Source organism: Kryptolebias marmoratus, linkage group LG12 (genome assembly GCF_001649575.2).
Source record: "Kryptolebias marmoratus isolate JLee-2015 linkage group LG12, ASM164957v2, whole genome shotgun sequence".
In the NCBI taxonomy this organism is placed as follows: Eukaryota; Metazoa; Chordata; class Actinopteri; order Cyprinodontiformes; family Rivulidae; genus Kryptolebias; species Kryptolebias marmoratus.
In genome coordinates, this window is record NC_051441.1 from 18716590 (window position 1) to 18739707 (window position 23118).

The window sequence follows — 23118 nt, forward strand, 5'->3', positions numbered from 1 at the left end:
AGAACCTTCAAAAAATCTTAGAAATGAACATGTTTAATTCAAAGTGCAGACTGGGACAGACGAGAAGCATCTATCCTCCACGTAAGTTTAATAAGCCCCAGAATTAACATTAGTTAGCCTTTGGAGTACTTGACCTTTTATGTTAGATTCAACTCAGCTTTATAGCTTATTTTTGTGTTGAAAGGACACTTTAGCAAACACAAAATAGGGTCAAATTAAAACTGGCAACAACTGATAGAGTCAGCTGCTATAAAGAATGATTCCTTTCAGTTAAATCGGACTGAAACAGATCATATTTACCCAGAACTGAACTGGATCTGCTTACTTTTTTGTATAACGCAACAAGAAATCTTTTATTGTAAAGTTATTAATATTATTTGCTGTTTGCAGATGACCTTTCAGCTAATACTGTGTATCGTCGATTATAGAAAGCATTCAGACATTAACTCATAATCAGGAATAATTAACAATATATTAGGTGCAGTAGACATGATGAAACCTAGATGATGAGCTATTCTGGTGCGTTTTATGGCTGAATCATGAATTAGCCAGGTCTCTGTCAGTGGCACAGACAAAGGGACAGTGTAGGAATGTGGTTCTTTGTTGTGAAGGTGATTAATGAATTTCCCCTGCAGACCACAGCTGGCGTTATGCATTTGGCATAATGATAAAGTGGGGGTTTGTGTGTGTGTGTGTGTGTGTGTGTGTGTGTGTGTGTGTGCGTGTGTGTGTGCGTGCTGGTGAGCTGGTGTTTGGGGATCTGTGCAGGAGAAGGATGTAGGGAGTAATAAATTAGGAAAGCTGTTTGTATATGTAATTAACCTAAAAATAGATAGTTAAAGTTGATTTTTGACTTGTGCAATTGTCGACGAATGTGTACACATTATTAGGTTGATATTCCTGGAGAAAAAAAAAGAAAATAATTACTTTTAGGTTTATAGAAGGATAATGAGTTACTTCATGTAAACTTCAAAAATAGCAACAAAAAATTTGAATCATTGAACAGATTTTAATGAGACTCTCAGAAAGTAATTATTGGATGTACATCTACCACTGATTAACTTTTGGAGTCAACCCCATTCACGATGGCTATCACAGCTAAACAACTTTAGCAAACACACAAATGACCATAATCCAGGCAGTCCTTTGAGATATTGAGCTATACCTTGGTGTGGTAGTAGCTGAGAGTCAACTCTATGCTACTAAGCAACAACAGATCATGCAAGTTCGTTATTAACTTTGGCATGCAGTAGGCATTCCTTCAAGAAATGCTAGCTTCATCTTGAGTTTAGATTCACCACTCTGGCCAAATGTCTGGCATGGATGAACAGCTAATATTTAACTGACCCTGAACTGATCAGATAAATTATTTAACCTAGGCAGGTGCAGTGCAGTAAAGGTAAAGAGCTGTATTTGACTTCACTGAGAATCTCACGTAGCAGGATGCTTTGAATGCATGTTTTTACAGTTCAGACACATAGCATCACAGCAACTGGATTGTACATTTCTCTTTCCATCAGTTAGGATTGAACTTGGGTGTGTGTGTGGAGGGTGCGGGGTCACTATGAATTGATGTAACCAGGCAGAAAGAGTTGGGGGATGAACAATTAGATGAGGTGGGGTACATGGCCAGGAGGATAGTAGACCCATGGGACAGACATCCAATGTGCTGTAAACTATAATGGCTCCATAACAGGCAGATTTCTCATTTCCACGATGCTCAGGCCATATCTCATCTACCACTATGACAATCCCACTGAGGCCCACACAAGCTAGAACAGCACACTCAGCATTGGAGGAGGGGTGGAGAACCGGGTGAGGTGGGAGTTTGGAGAGAATAAAAGATGATAATAATGAATTTAAATGCACATTATTTAGGAAAATAATTCAATCTTTGGTCCGTATGGCTAAAATATTTAGAAATCTCATATTACTTCTTAGGCGTTTCCCTTTGTGTTGTCCTTCTGAAAATATAGGGCAGGAGCAGTGTGCACGAAACAGTGTCTATTTATGCCTCTGAGATGATGCTACATTAATGAATACTGGCTTTGGCAGAGGCAAGGGACACACCCAAGATCAACCTCTTTTTAGTGCCCCCGGATCTCAGAGGTCTCAAAGGTCCCTTTATTGTGATATTATAGAAGTGAGCAAAAAGAAGCAATGCGTTGGGTCAAATCACTGATTTCTTATCAAGAAGTGGATCATCATCTTCCATCATATGTGACATGACACTTTAATTTAGAGCTGCTTTTCTGCTAGTTAGAATACCTCCACTTGACCTGAGATTTTTGGAACAGCTAGTAAGCATGTTGTCAAATTGTATGTAAACTACTTATATATTTTTTAAGTATGTTTTTGTTGTAGTTGATTTTGTTGGGGGGTTTTTTTAAGTACAAGCATAGGAGATTGAAGAAAGGTTTTCAAATTTGCCAGAACTCAGCGGTTCTAATAGGTCATGTAGGTTGTGGTGTGGTGATTGGTGGTTTTGAGTGTGTGAGTGCTTCCTGGTGGGCGTCTCCTGAGCAGGTGACTGACGCCTCATCACCACTCCTCTCACACCTGTGACGGAGCAGGCTGATCAGAGTTGGAGGAGTATTTAAGGCTGCAGTGTGAACCAGACCAGTGCTGGAGCATTGTTTACCATGTGGTAAAGTGCAGAGCCTGTGAGAAACTTAGCTGTGTTTTTTCGTGTACTCCCTGCTGTAATCTGAGTCCCTGTTTTTGTATCTCCAAATCTGTGTTCAGGATTACCTGCCCATCTGGAACCAGTCTGGTCTGTCTTCAACTGCCTGTCGCCTAATTAAGTACTCACCTGCTCAATTGAACCTGCCTGTCCCTGTCACTACTGCCTCCTGGATTCCAAGACTGGTCAGTCGCTTTCAGAATCGTCACCTTACCTGCACTCGGGAAATACTCACCCCACCTGGACCCGCTCTCTGGAACCTACACCGGACCACCACTGGACAAGGGTCGATCTCGTCATCTCTTCTGTGTTCTGGACTCATACCTGTTCAGTAAGAACTACCACACGGAACATTACCTGTGCCATACCTGCTGTTCCTCTCCTCACCGATCCCATACTCATCTCATTCTCTGCTCCTCAGGTCCTGGCTCCGGTTCCCCTCTGTAAATGTCCCATTGCACTGTAAATAAATTCACTTCCCGTTACCTGCTGGTTTCTGCGTCTGTCTGTTGCCGAACTGCTCGTTTGGGTTTAATCTGAAAACCTGACACGTGGAGAGTGTAGCAGGGCATTTCGCCAGTCTGAAGGGAGTCTAAGCCTAAATAAACCCTTAAGGTCCAATTAAAATGGTGGTAGCTGTTGACCTTTCATGGCTGTAATAACCCAAATAGTAGTTTTTTAGGTTTGTTGTACTTTTGTAAATGTATCCAATTCATACAAGGTCTGAAACCCAGAACTGCAATTTATCTGTTTTGTGTAGGTACACAACTGTGACTAGGTAATTTCAGTTCTGTCTTCCTCAAAAGAGATACAACTCACTGTAACTTTCTTCATCTTCCCAGCTCTCAGTATGACATCACTTCAACCCTCTGGCACAGTTTACAATAACTCTAAATACCGTCAGTAGTGTTACTTTGGAAGGGATGTAATGTTCAAATAAGTCTGTCTGCTCTGTATCTTACTGTGATCTGTAAACCAGAACTATATCTCCGAGCTGTTCCATGGGAGGAACTTGTTTCCTGCATAACTAGAAACTTTTATTCACCTTCTGCGGACATAGAGTAATTGATCTGGAAGAAAACAACGATAGTCCATCTACAGTGACAAACATTTTGTGTAATCCTCCCTGTGTTACCAAGTCTGACCTGTGACGGTACAAGTGTTCCCACAACGCTGTACCAGTAGGCAAGTATCATTAACCCACTTCCAGAGCAAGCAGCACTGTAGGCGCCCAGCCGAGCAATCACAAAACACGTGTTCAACCTTCTTTTTTTTTCATCCCTCTAGTGTCCTTGTGCTGCAGAATTCTTTCATCCCTCTATCGTGTAGTTCAGGTCCAAAGGAAAGCAAAGGGGAATGGATGGAGAAATGGAGAAAGGGAAGCAAAACAAGCTTTGAATACAAATGAGCTGACACACATAATGCGCGCTCTCCCTCCCTCCCCTTCTCTCTGCTCTCGATCAGTCTCTCTCTCACACACTCCTTCCCTCACGCACACGTTCTTGCGCTCTCTCCCTCTGCTCAGTGTCCTCTCATTGGATCGATGGAGCTCAGGAGGTGATTTCAGCCACTTGATTTATTAGTCGTCGCAGGTTGTTGGAACAAGCTAATTAAAAGGAGGCTGAGTGCGTGGACCGTTTGGAGACAGAATCACTGCTTCTGCTGCCTCTTTGACCGCTCTCTCACGCTTCACTTTGGACCAGGAGGAGGCTGAGGAGAGGAGGGAAGAGCAGGGGAAAGAAACAAGGAGTAGACAGCTAGGTGGAAGGACAATCTCATGCCACTTTACCATCATTTGTTCTGCCATGGCCAGCACATAGGAATCTGGTACCGCGGCAACCAACAGCTTGGCTTCAGGGTATCCAAGGTAAGGAGGCAAGGAATGATGAATGGATGGATGGCAGGTTTTCCTCTCCTTTCGTACAAATGACAGGATGTTTAGAAGAACCTGCCTCTGGTGCTGTAGGAAAAGAGCCTTGTTGTAGAAGTTACTGTTTTGCATTCTTTCACCCATAAAGGATTTGCTGTCACGACGTAAAGGATTGTAATTTTCTCAGACTCCCTCCAAGTGTGCCTGTTGGTGCATCTTAGGGTTGTCTCTCTGGGGTATTGTGTGTCACGCTGTGGTATTCCCCAAGCAGAAGCCCTAATTATCCAGTTAAGGGACATTCCTATTACAGTTTTTCTCAACCTTTGCTGTGTTCTTTTAATGGTAAGAAATGCTTGCTATATTGCCAGCATAGTGAGATGCTTAGAATGTTGGATAGTGACTCAGCTTCAAAGTCAGTAAAGGTGTTTTGATCGTTTACTTGTAGTGTGTCTATCTAAAATATGCTTGACCAGTTTGTCTACAAAGCTTTTAAAGTGATATCATCAAGACTGTTTAATCCACCATGCTGGATGGCAATTTGCCATGTATGTACACAGTTTGTTGTGTAGGGTAAGATGAGACCATCACACCAAACAAGACTGAGGTCGGAGTACAGTTTGAGTCACTGGCAAACTGCGCTTCACACCATACCTCTACATGTGGTTTGTTGTTAAGCCTCATCCAGCCCTTAGAGTGGGATGCCGGAACTTGCTGCTGTAGTCAGAAAAACATGGGGGCCTGTTTGAGATAGAGGCCAGGCACAGACTACAGTTTAATTCAGGTAGCGGGTTGACCCACTTCAAAAAAAGAAATCCATCATCAAACAGGGGACCAAGAGACGAAACACCCAGGTGACAGGAGAGTGTGCCCCACACGATAAACCCAAGGAGAACAATAAATGGCAGAGCAGGTGACCGAGAACCTGATATTGTAGCAAAAACTTACTTTTATGCCTTCTAGAAAGTTATGTTTTATTAACGTTTTAGGGTTTAACCAGGGCCAGAAAACCTCACTAAACCATTCAGTCGATCAACGTACCTGGCTAGCCTCTGGTCTGGGTTGAATTTTTTTTTGTTTTTTTTTCTAGGGGTTAAACAATAGAATGGCAGGTTTTGAGATAACTACTTTGCTGATTTTAGAGGAAATTTTTTAATTTCTACCAGGAATCACACATCACAATAAACTAACAAAAGAACCTTATCATACCAAGCATAAACTGAGATTACATGATTTTGTGACTTAACCTGCATGGGGTCTACAAATTCTGAAGAAACACAGCAATCTGTTAGTTGCAGGGAAAAAAACAATCACAGTGAACAAAAAGAGAAAGCTATTTAAAAAGGAAATTTATTTGACAGTATGTTGAGACGGATAGTATTGCTGCTGGAACTGCCCCAGATTGCTTAGGAAGTGTCCAGTGTTACCAGTGTGCTTGCTCAGGATAGAAGATTGCAACAAAGTGAAGATTCACTGCAATGTGCTGGCTTCCTTAGTGAGATAACTTTCACTAATTGGCATTTTATAATGTATGTGAATGTTTTTGTACAGGGCCATGAAATGACTTTTGTTGTGAACTGAAACTACATAAAAAAACTGAATTGACAGTAATGGCATGAAGCTGTAGGTGAAATGATTTAAAATGTCTCTTTTTTTCTATGAATGTTGAACACAGAAATAGAATGGCTGACTGAGACTTTCCATTTCAACACTGCTGCATCATCTCAAATGCTACTGCTGCATGAATACATATTTAAGCATAAAAGGACATGTGATATGCAAGGCCATTGCTTGGCAAGGACACACCGAGCCTGACCCAGACTGTTTTTCATAGTTGGTCTTTGTGTGTGTATGTTTCTGTGCACAAATGCACAAGGATGTGTTTGTCCTACAGCAATGTAGAGGACCGCAGAGGCTGAACAGAGGACATATGGCTGCCTGGGTCTCTGCCCTTTGACCACGTTCTCAGATCGATGGGGCATGCTTACGTCCTGCTAACCCTGATGCTTTGTGTGCATGTGTGTGTGTGTGACAGTCTACTTTGCCTTCTGTTCTGATGCTCCTTTTGCTTCTCTCTCCACCATTTTGATTTTAGATCTCTCTTATTTTCATCCTGATGGCAGCAGTGACAACTTGTTTTCCCGAGTCTTCTTGATTTTAGTTCATTTCACTTGTTTTTCTCCTCAGAACTGGTCCTTTTGACAGCTAGACTTAATTTAGTCTGATTGATTAATGAGCTATTAGATTAGACCCCTTTTCACATGGCCCCTCTCTAATCAGATCAAATCCAGATGGACTGTCCTCCATATGGTCACTTACATGCACACAGAAAAACCTGTGCATTTTATTCACCAACTTATAACTGTATGCTATAGTCTGGAGGTTATATGTATAAGTAGTGTAGAAAAATAGTGTAGTGATGTTCCATAATTTGATCATTTACACAGAGGATTTTTTCCCAACTATACAGTGCATTGTGTTCATATTGGTTTATGTCAACACTATTTTCTAAACTTCAAAACCACCATTGTTTTATAGTGCATGGACATTTACATAAAATGGTGTGGATAACTGCAAGTCCAAATACTGTAGCTGCAGCAGCAGTTAGCTGTAGAACTTCCTGTGCAGTCTGGGTCAGTTCTAGCAGGAATACTATACAACCCTAACTCCAAAAAAATTTGGACACTGTAAAATGAAAACAAAACCGAATGCACTAATATGCAAATCTATTAGATTCATATTCTATTCATGATGAAACACAGCAAACATGTCACATGTTTAAACTAAGAAATTGTAAGATTTTTTGGGAAAAAAAGGTAATTTTGCATTTTATGGCAGCAGCCTATTTCAAAAAAGTTGGAACAAGGGCAACAAAAGGCTGTAAAAGTAAAAGGCATAAATAAGAAAGAACTGGAGGAACGTTTCACATCTAATTAGATTATTTGGCAACCGGTTAGTAAAAGGACTGGATATAAAAAATAAAAACATTTTAGAAAGGCTGAATCTCTCAGAAGTAAAAATGTCATCAAATGTCAGTCATCAAAGTGGAATAATTTCAGAATAATGTTCTTAAATTGAAAAGACTTTGAATATCTCAACATCTACAGTTCATATTACCAAAGGATTTCAAGAATCTGGAGAAGTCTCTGATCTGAAGGGACAAGGCTGAAAATCAACACTGGATGCTTGTGCTCTTCGGACCCTCAGGTGTCACTGCATTAAAACAAGTCTAACTCTGTCTGATTCCACATCATCTAAACACCAACGCATGGAATGGAATGGCATGCCAAGCAAGCAGATGCCCACATTTTAACCAGCTGGCACATTTGCTGGTAACACGCATGCTTGCCCAATTACTTTTGTGATTCTAATACAAACCTACCTTTTTTCCAAACCAAGACTAAAATGTAGTAATAGTCATAGTAATGGCAATAATAAGTGAAGCAGGCTGAGGAACGTACGATGTGGGTGGAGGTGACCAACTAAATAATGTGCATGGCCTAGAATACAGCTTTGTGAGCCAAGCGCAAACACAAAAAATTGTGATTTTCAAAAACTGGCTTTGCAGTTTGCTGCTACTTGGCTTGCTGGTCGCTTGGTCGCAAGCACTCAGAATACTTTCCAACAGTCGCAGCTCAGTGGAAAAAACTAGTTAGAGATAGAATGACAGAGCTTGAAGGAGTAGGAGTAGGCTGAGGTGGTTTAAGCTTCTGATTAGGATGCCTCCATGCATGCACATCTGAGAATAAACCCCTGGGATGACTCAGAACTCACTGGAGGAATTATATATCCTCTCTGGTCCAGGAATTTCTTGGGATCCGAGCTGGGGAGAAGGATGTCTGAGTTTCCTTCTTGGACCTGTTGCCTCATCAAGACTTTCTTCGGTTTTGTGGTTTTTAAGTACTCAAAACATATATATGAACTGCTTCATCTGCTGATCATGAGTCTTTTCTGCTCACTTCAGAGCAGTACATTTTTACAGGAATCAGCTGTAATTCAGTGAATCTTTTAATAATGAGTTCTTTGTTTCTGAAAACATTTCACGTGGCAAATTGGAGAAACTGCTGAGAAAATGTAGATGTGGAGGAAGTTGTTTTTTTTTATAATAAAATCAAAGTAACTAGTAATATGTTTAACACTTACTTTGCCAAGGAGAAATACAAAACAAATTATTTTTAGTGGGCAGTTTGTAAAAAGTAGCTAATTCTTTCAGTAACTTGCTGATTAATGCTATCAGGAGCTGTTGAGTGTTGTCAGCCTCCAACACTGTTTCTATGCATAGTAAGCAGTGCACAGATTTTCCCATACTAATGAAGCTGCAAACTTGTCACCAAAATACACACTTTGTAAATGCTTCTGAGGATGCTCAGAACACTGTATAAAACCCCAAGGTAGTTTAACTTGAGCTTTAGTATTCGCTTTTTTTTTTGAGAAACTATCAGTGGCCCAGTGGTCCACCTTTCAGATATTAATCATTTGATTCTTGGGCCACCTGAGCCGTTTCCTTTAGACATAATTACACCTTTAGGGAATCTGCCAGCAGCAAATCTCCAGTGGGCCAAAGTGTGGGAGAGAGTCTCTTTGTGCTGCTTCAAATTCAGGCAGCAAAAAAAAAAAGAATAGAAAAGCCACATTTCCATCTTTTTCTTCAGGAGATGAGACAGGAGCCATTCTTCTCTCCATTTTTACATTTTTTTGTCCGACTGTCTCTGTTGGTTTCTATCAACTGGGGTTTTTGCTTGTTCACAATGACAGCTATTCTTCTTTGGACAAGTATCACATTTATATGACTGCATACACACAACTAACTCTAAAAGCATTCTTGGTTGGCACATTGTGATGTTCTGAGAGCTGCTAAAAGCTTGGATTTATGTTTTATTTATCCCTCAGGCCTGCTCTTTCCTCTGGCAAAGAAAGAATCAAGAGGAATGCTCTCCAGCACATAAACACAGTTGGCTTGACACAATTTGGCAAGCAAAATTTTGCAAAGTGTGACAACAGTGATCACACAGTGCCTGTTGCTAGCAGCATGTCTTGGTCTTGAGTGTTTTATATCTCTGGTTTTCTCTTCTCTGATGCAGATTTTTCTTGGAGTTTCGAAAGAAATGCAAAACAGTGGCGCATAGATAGTTGGTAGTTGCTGATATGGACCCCTTCACACTCAATGATGACCCTGCTAAGACATAAAATAAAATCTGCCAGAATGTAGATGGTCTTCACAGGGTCTTGGCGAGGTCTTCAGAACACAGGGGGCTCCTCTTTATGAGTGATAGAGTGTGATAGGTTGACATTGGTTTTGTGCCTGCACAAAACTTTAGCTGTGAAGGGAGTTTAATCGTGGTGAGGACATATCCATCAGAATTAAAAGCAGGACAAGCCTCGCAGGCCTTATGCCAAACCTATGACCATGACTGTAACAAAGCCACAGAAACAACCTAGTGCAGTTGTGACACCCTTGGTGGTAGCATTGTGCTAGTGTGGCCTGAACTTCTAGTGTGTATCTGCATCCTGTTGAGGTCAGAGAGCGTCATTCCAGTATAGGATGTAGGTGAGGATGTAGTAGAGCATCTTGTGGAAAATGGCAGGAAAAACTAAGACCATAGCAGTGTCATGATTCTTTTCACACTGAGCCTTTTACACAAAGCTGTTTTTCTGTGAAACTGTAACATTTCTGTTGCAGTTCTTTTACATGACAACAGGAATTGGATTCTCTGACACAAAAACTTGAAACTCAAAACCCACATCGGTGTGGAACTTTTTGGATCTCTCCATTTGCATTTTAAAGGAAGCTGCAACATGTGAAATCGCACATGCTCACTACAGGCAGCTGCAGTCTATAACAGTTCTGCCCATGCAGGAGTACATCGACAACCGTAAAAATGGCGGATAGCAGAGTGTTATCTATGTTTTATTAACCCTTTTCAATATGTAGCAGCTACCTAACCTAGGTGTCGGTCCAAACAGACTCACCATTTTGGATGGAACTGTTTACATGCTCGAGAGACTGGTGTCTGTGTGCATGCATGTGTCAGCGCCACAATGGCATTATCTGTGACACTGTTTGTAGAATAGAACAAATTATATTTCTCTGCAACAGATTAGGCAATTAAAACTAAGTTATGTGTATACACAAATATGGATACTGACCAATCTGAATGACAATAAAATAAATTATAAGTAAACAACAAAACACTTATCTAAGAATGATCAGATGAGTGAAAAAACAAGCTGCCAAAGAACAAAGAAAAACTTCAGAAAGCCTGAAAAACTATTGATCAAGACTCACTTTAACAAAAAAAGATCATAAGAAAGTCTGACTTCTTGAAAGAATAATATTTTTTAAATGACTGAATCCTTGAGAGTTTTGTGCAATAATGCACATGTCAAAAATAAACCACGTTTCGTTATGTGCCTGCAATAAAGATCATTTTATCAAAGCATAAAGAACACAGCTTGATTTATTTTAATTATCTATTTTGCTGTTATCATTTTTGTTAAAGCACTGTTATTTTGTTACCAAGAAATTAGTTTACTTTTATTACTTGTATAGACTGTTTATTTTGTCATGAGCACATTTTATCAGATCTTAGACTCTAAAGACATCCTTCAGGTTGAACTAACCGGACTCACCTTCTTTTCAGTCAGGGTAAGGAGACGCAAATCTGGGCTGCTTCAAAGGATCAGAGAGAGGGATGGCAGTGGAGGAGAAGCCCAATGTGAAGAGCAGCAGCTCCATCGTTCCCTGCTTCCTGTTTGTGGAGGTAAGCCGCATGCCACGGCATGGTTCAAATGCCTGATTTTATAAAATCCTAACAAAAGCATGAAACCTTTTCCAGCTTTCCGTGCAGATTCTGCAAAAGTCAGGATCACATGTCCTGTTTCTCTGAGTTTTCATGCCAACTCCGGCTTTATTTTCCTGCAACTGGCTTTTCCACACTGAGGATAAACTCTCTGCCTCTGAGGTTTGACGGTCTATCTAATTTTTGTTCATTTTTTACACTTTTCTCTTCTCACGTCTTCTACAGCCTCAATCTCCGTGGTAAATATTTCACATTCACGAGCGGAGCTCGGGACACACTTCTTTGCTGCTGTGATTCTCACTCGTGTGTCACACATCCCACAGTGTTCCAGCACCAGTGGCAGCTCAGGATTTGTAAAACAGCTCCAGTTGTTCTCTGCCATGTTGAGTACTTTTTGAGATGCTCTGTAAACAGGATGATTCATCAAGGTGGTTGCAGTTGTCACAACACAGACCATGTTTTGTACTTTGGGGTTTTGGAGTACTGCTATAACCCCAAAGGTCAATGTGTGCGATAGACTAAAAATGCTCAGACACAACTGGCTGCGTGCCTCCTGGAAATCGTGCTCTTATATGTTTATGCAAGCAGTCAGATGATTCAGAGGGCAGAGGGAGTCCCTGAGCGGTTTGCGAGTTGTAATTGAGGTGGAGGGAGGCATGAGCTGGGGAGGTTATCATACGGTCTGTAACGCAGTCAGGCAGGCTCAGTGGGTTTGACATTCAGGTTACGCTATTCATTCAAAGCACTGAGGAGCAGTTCAGACTGCTGCAGATGTTACATGTTATATTTAAAGGAGCAGTCAGATCTTTGAAAGTGAGGTTCTGTAGAAATGTTATGAGCAATTAATATTTTACCTGCTGCAGAAAGCTTTTTGATTGCTCTCAGTTTGGAGAAATAAATTTTAATTTTGACCACTTTATTGAATGAGGCCAAGGCCAGTCTCATATATTTCATAGTGGTTTATGTGTCTTATGTTATATAAACTTTTACATCATTGATAAGTTTGCATTACACTATTATTTTTTGGCAGAAATATAATCACAATACTGCTGGAAGTGCCCCAAGCTGCATCAGAAGTGCTACGGCTAGCTGTTGCTGCTATTTTTACTTGAGAAAAACCACAGAATTATTCAAACAAATAACCATGTATTTCAGAACTGATGCCACTGTAAAGGTTTATATGAACCACAATGACATTTTTTGAGATTGAGCTTGTTTTAAGATGGCAGCAGTCCACTTTGGTGGAGGCTTTGTTCGGACTAGCTATTAGCTTGTGGTTTTTCAAAGATCTATCTGCAAAATGTATGAGCATCATGTCTGTGCTGAGTGTTGTTTTCATGTCAAGGTCATAAAAACAACACTCATAGCATAGACATGAGGGCAACGTGGCCAGTCCTGCTTCAAATTCTCAACAGCCAAGCCACACTGCGTCTTTGGGCCCTTCATCATAGATGCCACCACAATGCTTAACCACCTCAAAGTTTGGTGCATGCTCAAAATCATTGTTGATCTGTCAGTTTCTCATCCAGTCTGAACATGGTCTAATAAAGCAACTGAAGTGTAATATTTACTGGGTTGTGCATCTTTGACCTGTGGCCAATATCGTATCTACAGTGTCTTTATAACAGCCAGTTTGCTGCTTTTAGGTTTTGACAGCATTTTGCTAGCATTTTCCTTCTTTCCTAGCCTTTCAGTTCTTTTAGTTTTGTTGCTAGAGCTTTGCACCTTTTAGCTATCATTTTGCTATGTTTAGCTTTTAGGTAATGTGTTGCTACTTTTAGCTAGCATTTTGCATCAGCTTTTTTGACAAATTTTAGCAGAAATCATTCAGAACTCAACAATCGCTGCGTTTCACTGTCAGGATTTGGGTTTTGTTTGGGTTGTTCTTTGAGTTTTGGGTATTGGGTTTATTGTTTTCATGTTTTATCTTTGTATAGTTTCTGCTTCTTGTGTTCCTGTCATCATTCAATTCTCCTCAGTCATTCACTTGTTTACTTGCCATGCCCATCTCCACCTGCTCCTCATTAGTAATCTCTCACCTGTGCCCACTTTCCTTAATTACCCTCTGCTTTTAAAATCTGGTCATTTCCTCCATTTACTTACTTGTTCGTTGCAGCTTACACTTGCTGTCTGGTTCCTCCCAGGTCTTGCCCCTTGTTTGTGCTTTTGGGTTTTTTTTGTTATTGTTTGGTTTTGCTGCCTCGTCAGCCATTTGTTTTTGTTCCTTTATTTAAAATAAATTATTTTATTCCTGGAACCAAGATGAGTCTGTGCATTGGGTTCGCCGCAATCTCCACCCAACCTGATATTCACTGCAGCAGTTACTGCAGAAAATGCAGCTGAAGCACACCACTTTTAAATGTCTTGAAATCTTGTTGGTTTCTGTGGTTAGAATACTCAATAGAGGGTCTTTTAATAGGCCACTTCACTACATGCCTCCCTCACATCAGCCCTCAGGTGTCTGTCAGTTCATCTGCTGACTCAATATAGATTTGTGTGTGTGTGTGTGTGTATGTGATGGTTATATGTGTTTGAAAGATGGAATATACGTATCTATTTGTTAGAAAAGCGTTGCGAACAATTTGAGCCGAAGAAAGAGGTGCAGCTGCTGTTCTCTGTAATGGAGGTCAGTGGTTTCCTTCTAGTGGATGAGATAATAACATGAAGGTGTGGATGGAGACGTAATTGTAAATGCCAGTAACTGCATGTATTATATATATAAAAATAGAGGCGATATCAGCAAAATATCCAGGGCTCGCCATTGTGGTTTGAGCTGTTTGTGAGTTTTGCTTACTCCTAATATTTGGTCAGGTTCATAAATAGCTCCCATGTGACGTCACATTTCGAGACACCCCCCCACCCCCTCCTCTTGTTGTGGCCCTTGCAATAAGCAATAACTTCAGACATTTTTTTTCTTCAATTGCAGGCTATTTTTGACTGTAGTCGCACTGGTTGTTTCATGTCAGGTTAAAGGATCTAACCATGCAGATGGTCCAGCAAATTTTAGTTTGCATTATATTCTAAAAATCAGGAAACTAAAGGACCTCAAACAGAGAAGTTGAGTGCGGAGCGTCGGCGAGTATGGCTGGAGAACATCAGCTGCGAGGATTCAGCCTTTAAAGATGTCTAGAATCTGCTCAGACCACTTTTATTCCAGTAAAAGTAACATTAAAAAAAAAAAAGTTCTGTTAAGTAATGTTAGAGTATAATTGTATGTGTGCTTGAATTAACAGTTTTATGATTTAGAACGTCTTTACTGTAGATAATTCAGCTATGCTACGTGCTAAACCCCAAAGTTAACGTTACAGTTAAAGAATTTAACTAAAAGTTAAAGGATTTTGACAATCATATAACAAATAGCACTATAAAAAAAAAAATTCTTATAGTTGAATGATAGTTACAACTAAAGCGCTGGCGCCATGTTAGTTCTGATTCTAATCCGTAAACCCGCTGTCGACAAAGTACGCCTACATGGACATGTATGATATTGTTATTACTTATCCTTCTGGTCACCAAAACTTTGTAAGAAACATGGAGAGTTCACACATCCTCTACAGATCTAAGGAAACACTGATTGTATCAGTCCATTGCTTTCAGGCCATGTAGCTCCTCCATGGTTTCGTCACTCTTTGTGTACACTAAATAATTAACAATGTCATAGTACGAGACGGGCAGCACACTGCCGGGCTTATCCAACATTTCCTCTTTTTTCACCTCATTCGAGTTAATCCCGACAGTAGCAATCTTCTGCATATATCTTTCCCTCGTACGTTGGTCAAGTGTCTGTAAATACCTGGATTTAGTTTACTTTCAAGCCATCATTGTCTGGCTCTTACCTATCAACATAGTGAAAATATTGCGCTGTGCTCTTCCAGCCAAGATTTACTAACTGTGTGTCATTCATTTTGTTTTCTCTCTGATAAAATTACTGCCGTCCTCGCAAGATGGAGTTCTCTGTACTAGGTCAAAGTATGAACAGAGTTATTACTAATGCTGTTGCTAAGCAGACAGAACACATCACAGAACTTTCTTCTGCTGCTTATCAAGGCTCCAGTTTTTATTCAGGCATCAAAGGATTATAGAACATTTTTCCATCTCTTACATTTATAGCACCGTATTAGACAAGACGTTAAAAAGGATATGGCTCTTTTTTATTTCAACAACTGATGTTACTGTCTTTAAAGTATTTCCGTGTTTAGTCAAATGCAGTATTAGGAGCAGAACTTTTTTTTTGTTTGTTTCTTATTGTTAACAAAAAAGTTAAAGGAGTATAAATCTGAAATGTATGCTGTATTTAAAATAGCTAAAATTATGATTTGATTATAGAATATGTAGTATGAAAATATCAACATGTTTAATGTTTGGGATTTTGACAGAAAAGAGGCTAAAGAAAGGATGGAAATTCAAAAGTCTTCATGCTTTTTTTTCTCTTTTTTTCTATTTTTAATTATGCTGTTTTGAGCATTGACTATTCTGCTTCAGTGCAGCTCTCTTATAAGGAGGGCAGCTCTCACAATTTACTGGGTAACAAATTTACTGGAACAGCCCAAAGACACGTCCACAAACACATCCCCGTTAGCAGAACAGAGAACCTCTAATCACAGTAATGATGCTACTTGCATGTCTCCCATGCATGATCTGATCAAACCCTGGATTTAAATATGCCGTTATTGACTGTGAGGCCCTTTAGTGGTCAATACTGTTAGTATGTCGTGGGTTCAGTTTAATTCCATGCACTTCTGTATATGTTTGTGTTTGGATTGTGCATTTGTTAATGCTAGAAGTCGTATATGAACATCGATGTGATGGGAATATTTTGTGCTACTTTATATGGGATCAGTTTTAATACGAAATGAAAACTCAGTGAAATAAAACTAATTACTTGCTTTAGAAATGAATGGGCGCAATTAAGTATCCAAAACCCTCCAAGAAACTACAGCTATTATTGCAATGCCTGAAAAGCTAATTTATAAATTGGCTAATGGTGAAAATCTCTTGAATCTGCTCAATCTGTGAGGAAAGATGGAGAATAATAGTTAATATAAGACTCTGTGATGCAGATATAAAAATATAGCTGAAAACTTAAAGCATTCATAAGTATGAGACTGAGTTGAGTTAGTTTAACATGGTTTAAGCTCACCAACACAACAACTGGTGTGCTAGTGTTCAGTCACAGAACTGACAAAAACCTGTTACAGCAACTGTTGTAATGTTATCTGCCAGTAGCTGCGAGGTTTTACATATAATTGATTAAAATAGACATGTATATTAACTGTGATTTTAGTTGTTGGGGTGCTAGTAGCATAGTGTGTGTTCAAAGATACAAAATAAGAATTATGCATCGTTGTTCTGTCTCTGATGGAACTGTTTTCCAACTAAAACAGTTGTTTCTCCTCACTGTCAAACGCACGCTGTGCTTTGTTAGGCTGAGGAAATAATCAAAGTAAACGTTTTATATAGTCATTCTTAAAAATCTCATTTTATGATTTATTTAATCTGTTTTAAACTAGATTATAATTACATTAGGTTGATTCTGAATCTCTGACTGGATTGTGATTGGATGGCGCTGGAAATAATCGAGTTGAATAAAACTGTAACTCAACTTCAACTTCCAGCTTCCAGTCCTGTCTCTAGTTATATTACATGTCAAAGAATAATCTAAGCTCATTACGATAATTTGATAAATAAACTGTGAAAGAAGTGTAACGATCATAGAAAAAACAAACGAATATCTTTCCAAAATATAAGAAAACCAAATCAACAACCGGAATAAAGGATGCTTCAGAGCGTAGACATTAGCACCCTTTATTAAGTTTTTAATAAACATGTATGTGTGAAAATGTTATGTGCAGTGCTTTCCTGGACTTCGTGTTTTCATGTTGAGACAAAATGAGACTAGTGTGTGCTTCTATCTCTCAAGAAGGAAGCAAATCTGTGTTTTTCCTGGCAAGTTTTTTTTTTTTTATCGTCTGAATGAGGATTGGCCCGCAGCAGGAAAAGGTGTGACACCCCCTATCAGACGTGTTCCTCCACACTCCCAGGATTGTGTGAGTTCGAGGTGACAGTGATCCATTACGGGAAGAAGGACCAGCTCTTTTATTTAGCCCTGCGTTCCTCATCAGCAGTTACCATGGAAACCAATCAGCCAGACTGCTCTCTTTCTTCAGCCTCTTTTCATCCGTCCTGCCCTAATAACAAGTCACAACCTTTTCATTCAATTCAGCCCACTCAGGCATTTTGTTCTAGTGGTCTGCTCTATCCCTACCATTTTGCTCTGTTGTTTCCAGTGTCTGTGTGGGGGTGTGTGTGTGTAGGTGTGTGTGAGTGTGTGTGTGTGTTTCCCTCTTTTTTTCACTTTTCTTCGATCTGTGATTTTTGGCACATATTCCTTGGCCATACACGCTCTTTCATCATCACACCTCCAGTGTTTCCATCTGTTTATTCCTTTTTAATCAAGCAGGCTTCTCTAATACAATCATTTCCTCGTGTCGAGGTTGATTGTACATCACAGCAAATTGTTTCAAAGTGTTTCAGTATTTTTCTTCTCTTTCTCTGAGAATTTACAAAGAATATCTGAAGTTTTAAAGAAGGCACCAAAGAATGTTAAGAAGATCCCCTGATTATGATCGTTTACATTATGATCAGATTATTCTTATTACACCGAGGGGGCAGGCAGATAACCTTTGAGGCTAATGACACAGCAAAATGTCAGCCTATTCAACCTTTCATCTATGTTGCAATTTGTCAAAACCAATTAAGTCTACAGCTTCGTTTAATATTTTGTCATGTTTGCACGTAGGATTTTTTGTAGAAAGGTTTTTTAATCTTACAAGCTCAAAGACCAAAACAAAAGAAGCCTTGTTGCCCTTCTTTCATGCACTTTGAATCAAAGTGATATTCATATCCTTTGTTCAGAGATTTTGTTTGGTGTGCATTTTGAATTGAAAAATTAGGAATTTAAACGTTTTTATCTTTCTTTTTTTTAACCAAAATTGCTAAACAAGGGTTCTTTCATAAAGACAAGTGTGTATTGTAGCTGATCTGTGGACCTCAGATCTCCTCAAAGCACAGATTGTGTTAACTCTTTAGAAACTAGAAGCACTCAGAGAGCGCAAACCTCCTCCAAGGCCACAGTGTGATTAAAAAAAATAGTCTGATCAAAATCTGGATCACTACTAAAATCTAATCCATTGTTTTTTTTGTGATAACCCCAACATTTCCTGAACATTTTTAACAAAGGGTTTACCTGTGACCTTGACCTTTGACCTCATGAACCTTGAAATCAACAGGCATCATCTTTGACCCATGAGGTGTCCAGCTGTGCAGTTTGACATTCCTATGTTACACTGCTGCAGAGTTTAAAGCATTATTTCAACTTTGACCTTTGACTGAAAATGTAAATGACTGTCTAATGTTGGTAATTTATGGGTTTTCTATACCAATATAGTTCTTTTTTTTTTGTTTTTTTCTGTTACATTATCATCAACATATTACTGATCTTTATAATTTTTACATGTATCACAGCTTGTGTTCTCTGATGCGCCCCCCTGTGGACTAATCTGGTAAGGCACAAAATAAGGAGAGAAAGTTTTGCTCTCTCTAAATTGGTGTAGATCCTCAGTCTTTTGAAACATGATAATCCTGAGTGGTTAAAAAGAAGACATTTGGACTTCTTCTATTGTTTCTTGCTTTTCAGATTGTAAAGCAGGTAAACCAAGGTTTTTAATAATAAAAAGAAAAGGGAAGTCCCCCACCCTCACCTTAAAAAGGAAAAAACAATAGAACCAAAGAGAACAGAACAGAGTAAAACAGAATATGTCTATTGTCTTTGTAAAAAATAAACTTAATCCGTAGTCCTCTCTGGTGCAATACAATAAAATACCGTGTGAAATAAATATTTAAAAACCTAAACAGTCATTTCTTAAGCCCTTGAGGCACTGCACAATACTAAATTAGCATCATGTGATATTACAGAATGTGCAATTTACATTTCTACATTTCATATGACCTGCAATCATATATTTTTTATTTTATTTCTCATGATAAATATGGAAGAATTTGGTATCATAATTTCAGACCCCACCCAAAAAAAATGGCTCATATCAAGTCCTAACCTTTGAACCTGCCCCTGCTGTCGATCAATGTTAATGTTAGTCGACCCCTCAAAGTCCCTACTGACTAAAATCAATGATAGAAAATATTTTCAAATGCACAAGCTTTAACAACAGATTAAAAATAAATAAATATTTGCATTTTGTTGCCTCTATCAGCCATAAAAAATAAAATAAAGCTTTGTATGTATCATTCAGTTCATTAGCACTTTTTAAACTATGAATTAGTTGAAATGTCATTGTTTGATTATTATAGTTTGAATGTCTGTCCTCTGCTCCCTGAGTGAGGAGCAGAGAAAAAAAAGGCAAATAATGCTTCAGATTTCTTTTTTAGTTATTGGTACCCCTACTACCCTAAACCTGTCAGCCAAGGAGAAACAAAAGTGGTTTAAAATGATTAGAAACTCAGCATAAAGCCTTTGAGCTTGATCATTACTATTATCTTTTCATACCTTTTACAAAATATCTGTTTTTCTAGTTTTTATTCTTTGGTATCAGCTGTTCAGAACATTGATTTAAATGTATTGTTCAACCATTTTCAAGTGGATAAAACAAATTTATCATTAGTTTTTATTCAATTACTATTTGGCCTCTAAGGAATTACTGGTAAAGTTGTCTGAGAACAACAATTTCCTTTTTTCTCATGTTAGTGCTGATATTTGGAACATTTTGTTGTATATTAAAGCTACTCAACACACAGAGATGAAGACCAGTCAAAATAAATTCATCACGAAAACAAAAGAAAATTACAAGATTGTGGTTTCGTATGCAGATAAAAGGCTTTGTTTACATTGAATGCATACCCATATTTTGGAATTACATATCAGTAAAACTACTGAAGTAAACTGCACTGTTTCATACAGTTCAGTGTAACATTTTTTATGTTTGATTTTAGCCAAGGGTTGCTTTTAAAGCTCACTTTGTTGGCAGTTTAGCTCCAAAATACTTTTTGTTTTTAAATACTGATTATAGAAATTGTTCCAGAAGTTGTGTTTTATATGAACTGATGAAGTTTTTAAAACCTATGTCTGAAATCTAGATGTCAGACAAGGAAAAGATGATAAGACCACAGAATCACAGGGCTGTGGGATTGACTTCATGTGGAGAAAACGTCTCCCACCTCTGGCTGCTGCTGTAAAATTCACACCTTGAGTTAAAACCCAAGGCATAATTCAAATGATCCTATTAAACGCTGCTTTACATTTATTACCAGGGTTTATAACACCACTGTGGCCACTGATCAAAGGACTGGTCAGATTTTAAAGCGCTGTTTGAGTTTTTGGCAGAAGATCTTTGACGAGCTCATTGCAGACCCAGATTTCCCCTGCTGCAGATCAGTCATCCCCTTCAATTAGATTAGTGTTGGGGGGCAAACACTTCCTCCGCCACCTCTAAATTGAACCATAAATAAGTAACTATCATTTTAATCCTGCACCATTTTCCTTGGGGTGCTGTTCCTAAAAACAAAAGGTGAGAGTGTGTATTTTCCGTGCATTAATCACAGCTATGGATCCACTTTCCTGCTACTTTAAGATCTGCTCATAGTGTAGATAAATAGTTTATATTGTGCTGCTGCTTTAGTTTTGTTCCCCCAAAGCGTTCTGTTTTTATATTATAGATGTTAACAAACATGTTTAAGGCTCACACAGTCCTTAAGCGTTCCCCAAGATAATTTTTTTGGCAAAAAAAGAAAAAAGAAGTGTGATGATTGTCCACTAAGAGGTGCTGTTGTAACATGGCTGAGATGCTACAGAGATGCAAGAGTCAGTCAGAAATTTACATCTGTTTATCGTATAAACTTTGCGTGTCTTTGTGAGTCATCTGCACACAGCCTCATGAGCTTCATTAACACCTAAGCGAAATGGAACAAATAACACTTGTAGCTTGACACCAATCTGCACTGCCTCCTGTTTTTAGCAACAATGACTCGACAATTACACGTCATATTCTCTGAACCCGCTTTCCACTTTTTGAAAATTTCCTTTTAATTTTACATAATCTCATTCATTTTACCCAAATTTTGCCCCTAACCATTTTAGTCCGGACAAACTGAAACCTTGCCTTTCTTTAAGAAAGGGATGGGAATAACACCTGTAGGGTTTGAAGTTAGTATTTCCCAACAACTCAACGAACTTAAAGCATATAAATACCACTGATGAGGTTTGACGCTTCAAAATGATTCTAAACTATTGTAGCTTTTCCCTTTTTCCCTTTATCAGTGTTTAAGAAATAGTTTGTCTTGAAAATGTTGCACCTCCTCAGTGATAAAAGGTCAAAGGACATGTCAGTTTTATTTCTTTAGCAGGTTTAAAAACAACACGGTTGACCAAAGTGATTTACAATCTGGTTAAAAGCAAACAAGAAAAGCCATAAATAAACAAATACAATAAAATAGGCTATAAACAAACTTAAACAAGGAAACATCATAGCATAAAAGACCTTAGGTGGCATTAGCTGGATATGGGTTACCTTAGCTGTAAAATAATGATGATGTCATGATGTTTGTTTTGTGATTTGGCTGATTTTAGTTTCATTTTAAAGAAAAACTGTTGAGGTTTTTAATCTTTTTAAAGACAGTGGGAAATAACTAAAGCAATGGCTTAGGGTGACTCAACCCTAACCATGGGATTTGTTGAAAATGGCTATTTTAAACCAAGTCTTAAATGTAAACAGGGTGTCAGCCTCACAAACAAACACAGCAAGTTGGTTTTACAAGAGAAGCACTCCGATACCCGAAAACTCTGCCTCCCATTCTGTGTTTAGAAACTCTAGGAACCACAAGTAAACCTGCAGGTTGAGACTGAAGTGCTCCTTTGGGAAAATATGGAACAATGAGATCTCTAAAAGGTCAACTTTTAAGTAATGTTCTGTCAATAGTTATAAATACTACTTTATAGATAACAGAGCATGGAGAAAGAGGCAAAAGTCTTCATCCAGTCAAGGCTACTGGCTAGCCAAACGTGCCAGTTTTTTATAGGTTTTCAGGGTTATAACACAACTCTTCCTCCTAAAGACATACCGTTGTGAAATAATGCCACATTAGCTAATATTAAACCAGACAGACTGGTACATTCAGCAGCCTCAGTAAATACACAATCTATCTGCATAGCAACACAGGCATTGTTTGGTTGAAACAACAGCGACACGAGTTGTTTTATAAGCCTGAAAAATGATGAAAACGGGCACTTGTTTTGGAAGCCATTAGCTTTACCCGGGACAAAGATTTGTGCCTCTTTCTCCATTCTCTGTGCTCTATGCTTGATGTCAAGATTGATAAGGTGCAAACTATTTATAACTATTTAATGTAACATCACTGCAGAGGTGGCTGGACCATGTCTTTAATGTAAGATAGAGTTTGGTTGTTGAGAGCTTTGTGTGGTATAAAAGAAAATTTAAATTCTAGTCTGAATTTTACAGGAAGCCAGTGGGGAGAAACTGTGGAAATATGATCTATCTTTAGAAGAAAGAAATCTTTGATGCATTTTTAACACGCCTCTTTTGACTTCATGGATAAGCAGAGCTGAGTATCATCAATTCAAAGGCTTTCCCTATGGCCTCAACCCTGGTTATTTTTTTTAATGACAAGGAAACTTGCTTTTTTTTAATTCTAGCCATATGAGTTGAACAAAGTCAGCTAGATGAGTCTAATAAAACCAG

General features: G+C 38.7%; 1 protein-coding gene across 3 annotated transcripts in view; it reads left to right on the forward strand.

Annotated features, from left to right (window-relative positions):
* The first annotated feature begins 4150 nt into the window (after nucleotides 1–4150).
* The window catches only part of plppr2a (phospholipid phosphatase related 2a), a 58026-nt gene continuing 39058 nt past the window's right edge, over nucleotides 4151–23118 (forward strand). For 2 of the 3 annotated variants that reach the window (XM_017435653.3, XM_017435650.3), the window contains exons 1-2: nucleotides 4151–4550; nucleotides 11192–11311. In XM_017435653.3, the coding sequence (XP_017291142.1) occupies nucleotides 11243–11311 (69 nt within the window). In that variant the 5' untranslated portion in view covers nucleotides 4151–4550; nucleotides 11192–11242. The remainder of the gene's footprint in view (nucleotides 4551–11191; nucleotides 11312–23118) is intronic. The other variant, XM_017435651.3, reaches the window with a different exon arrangement.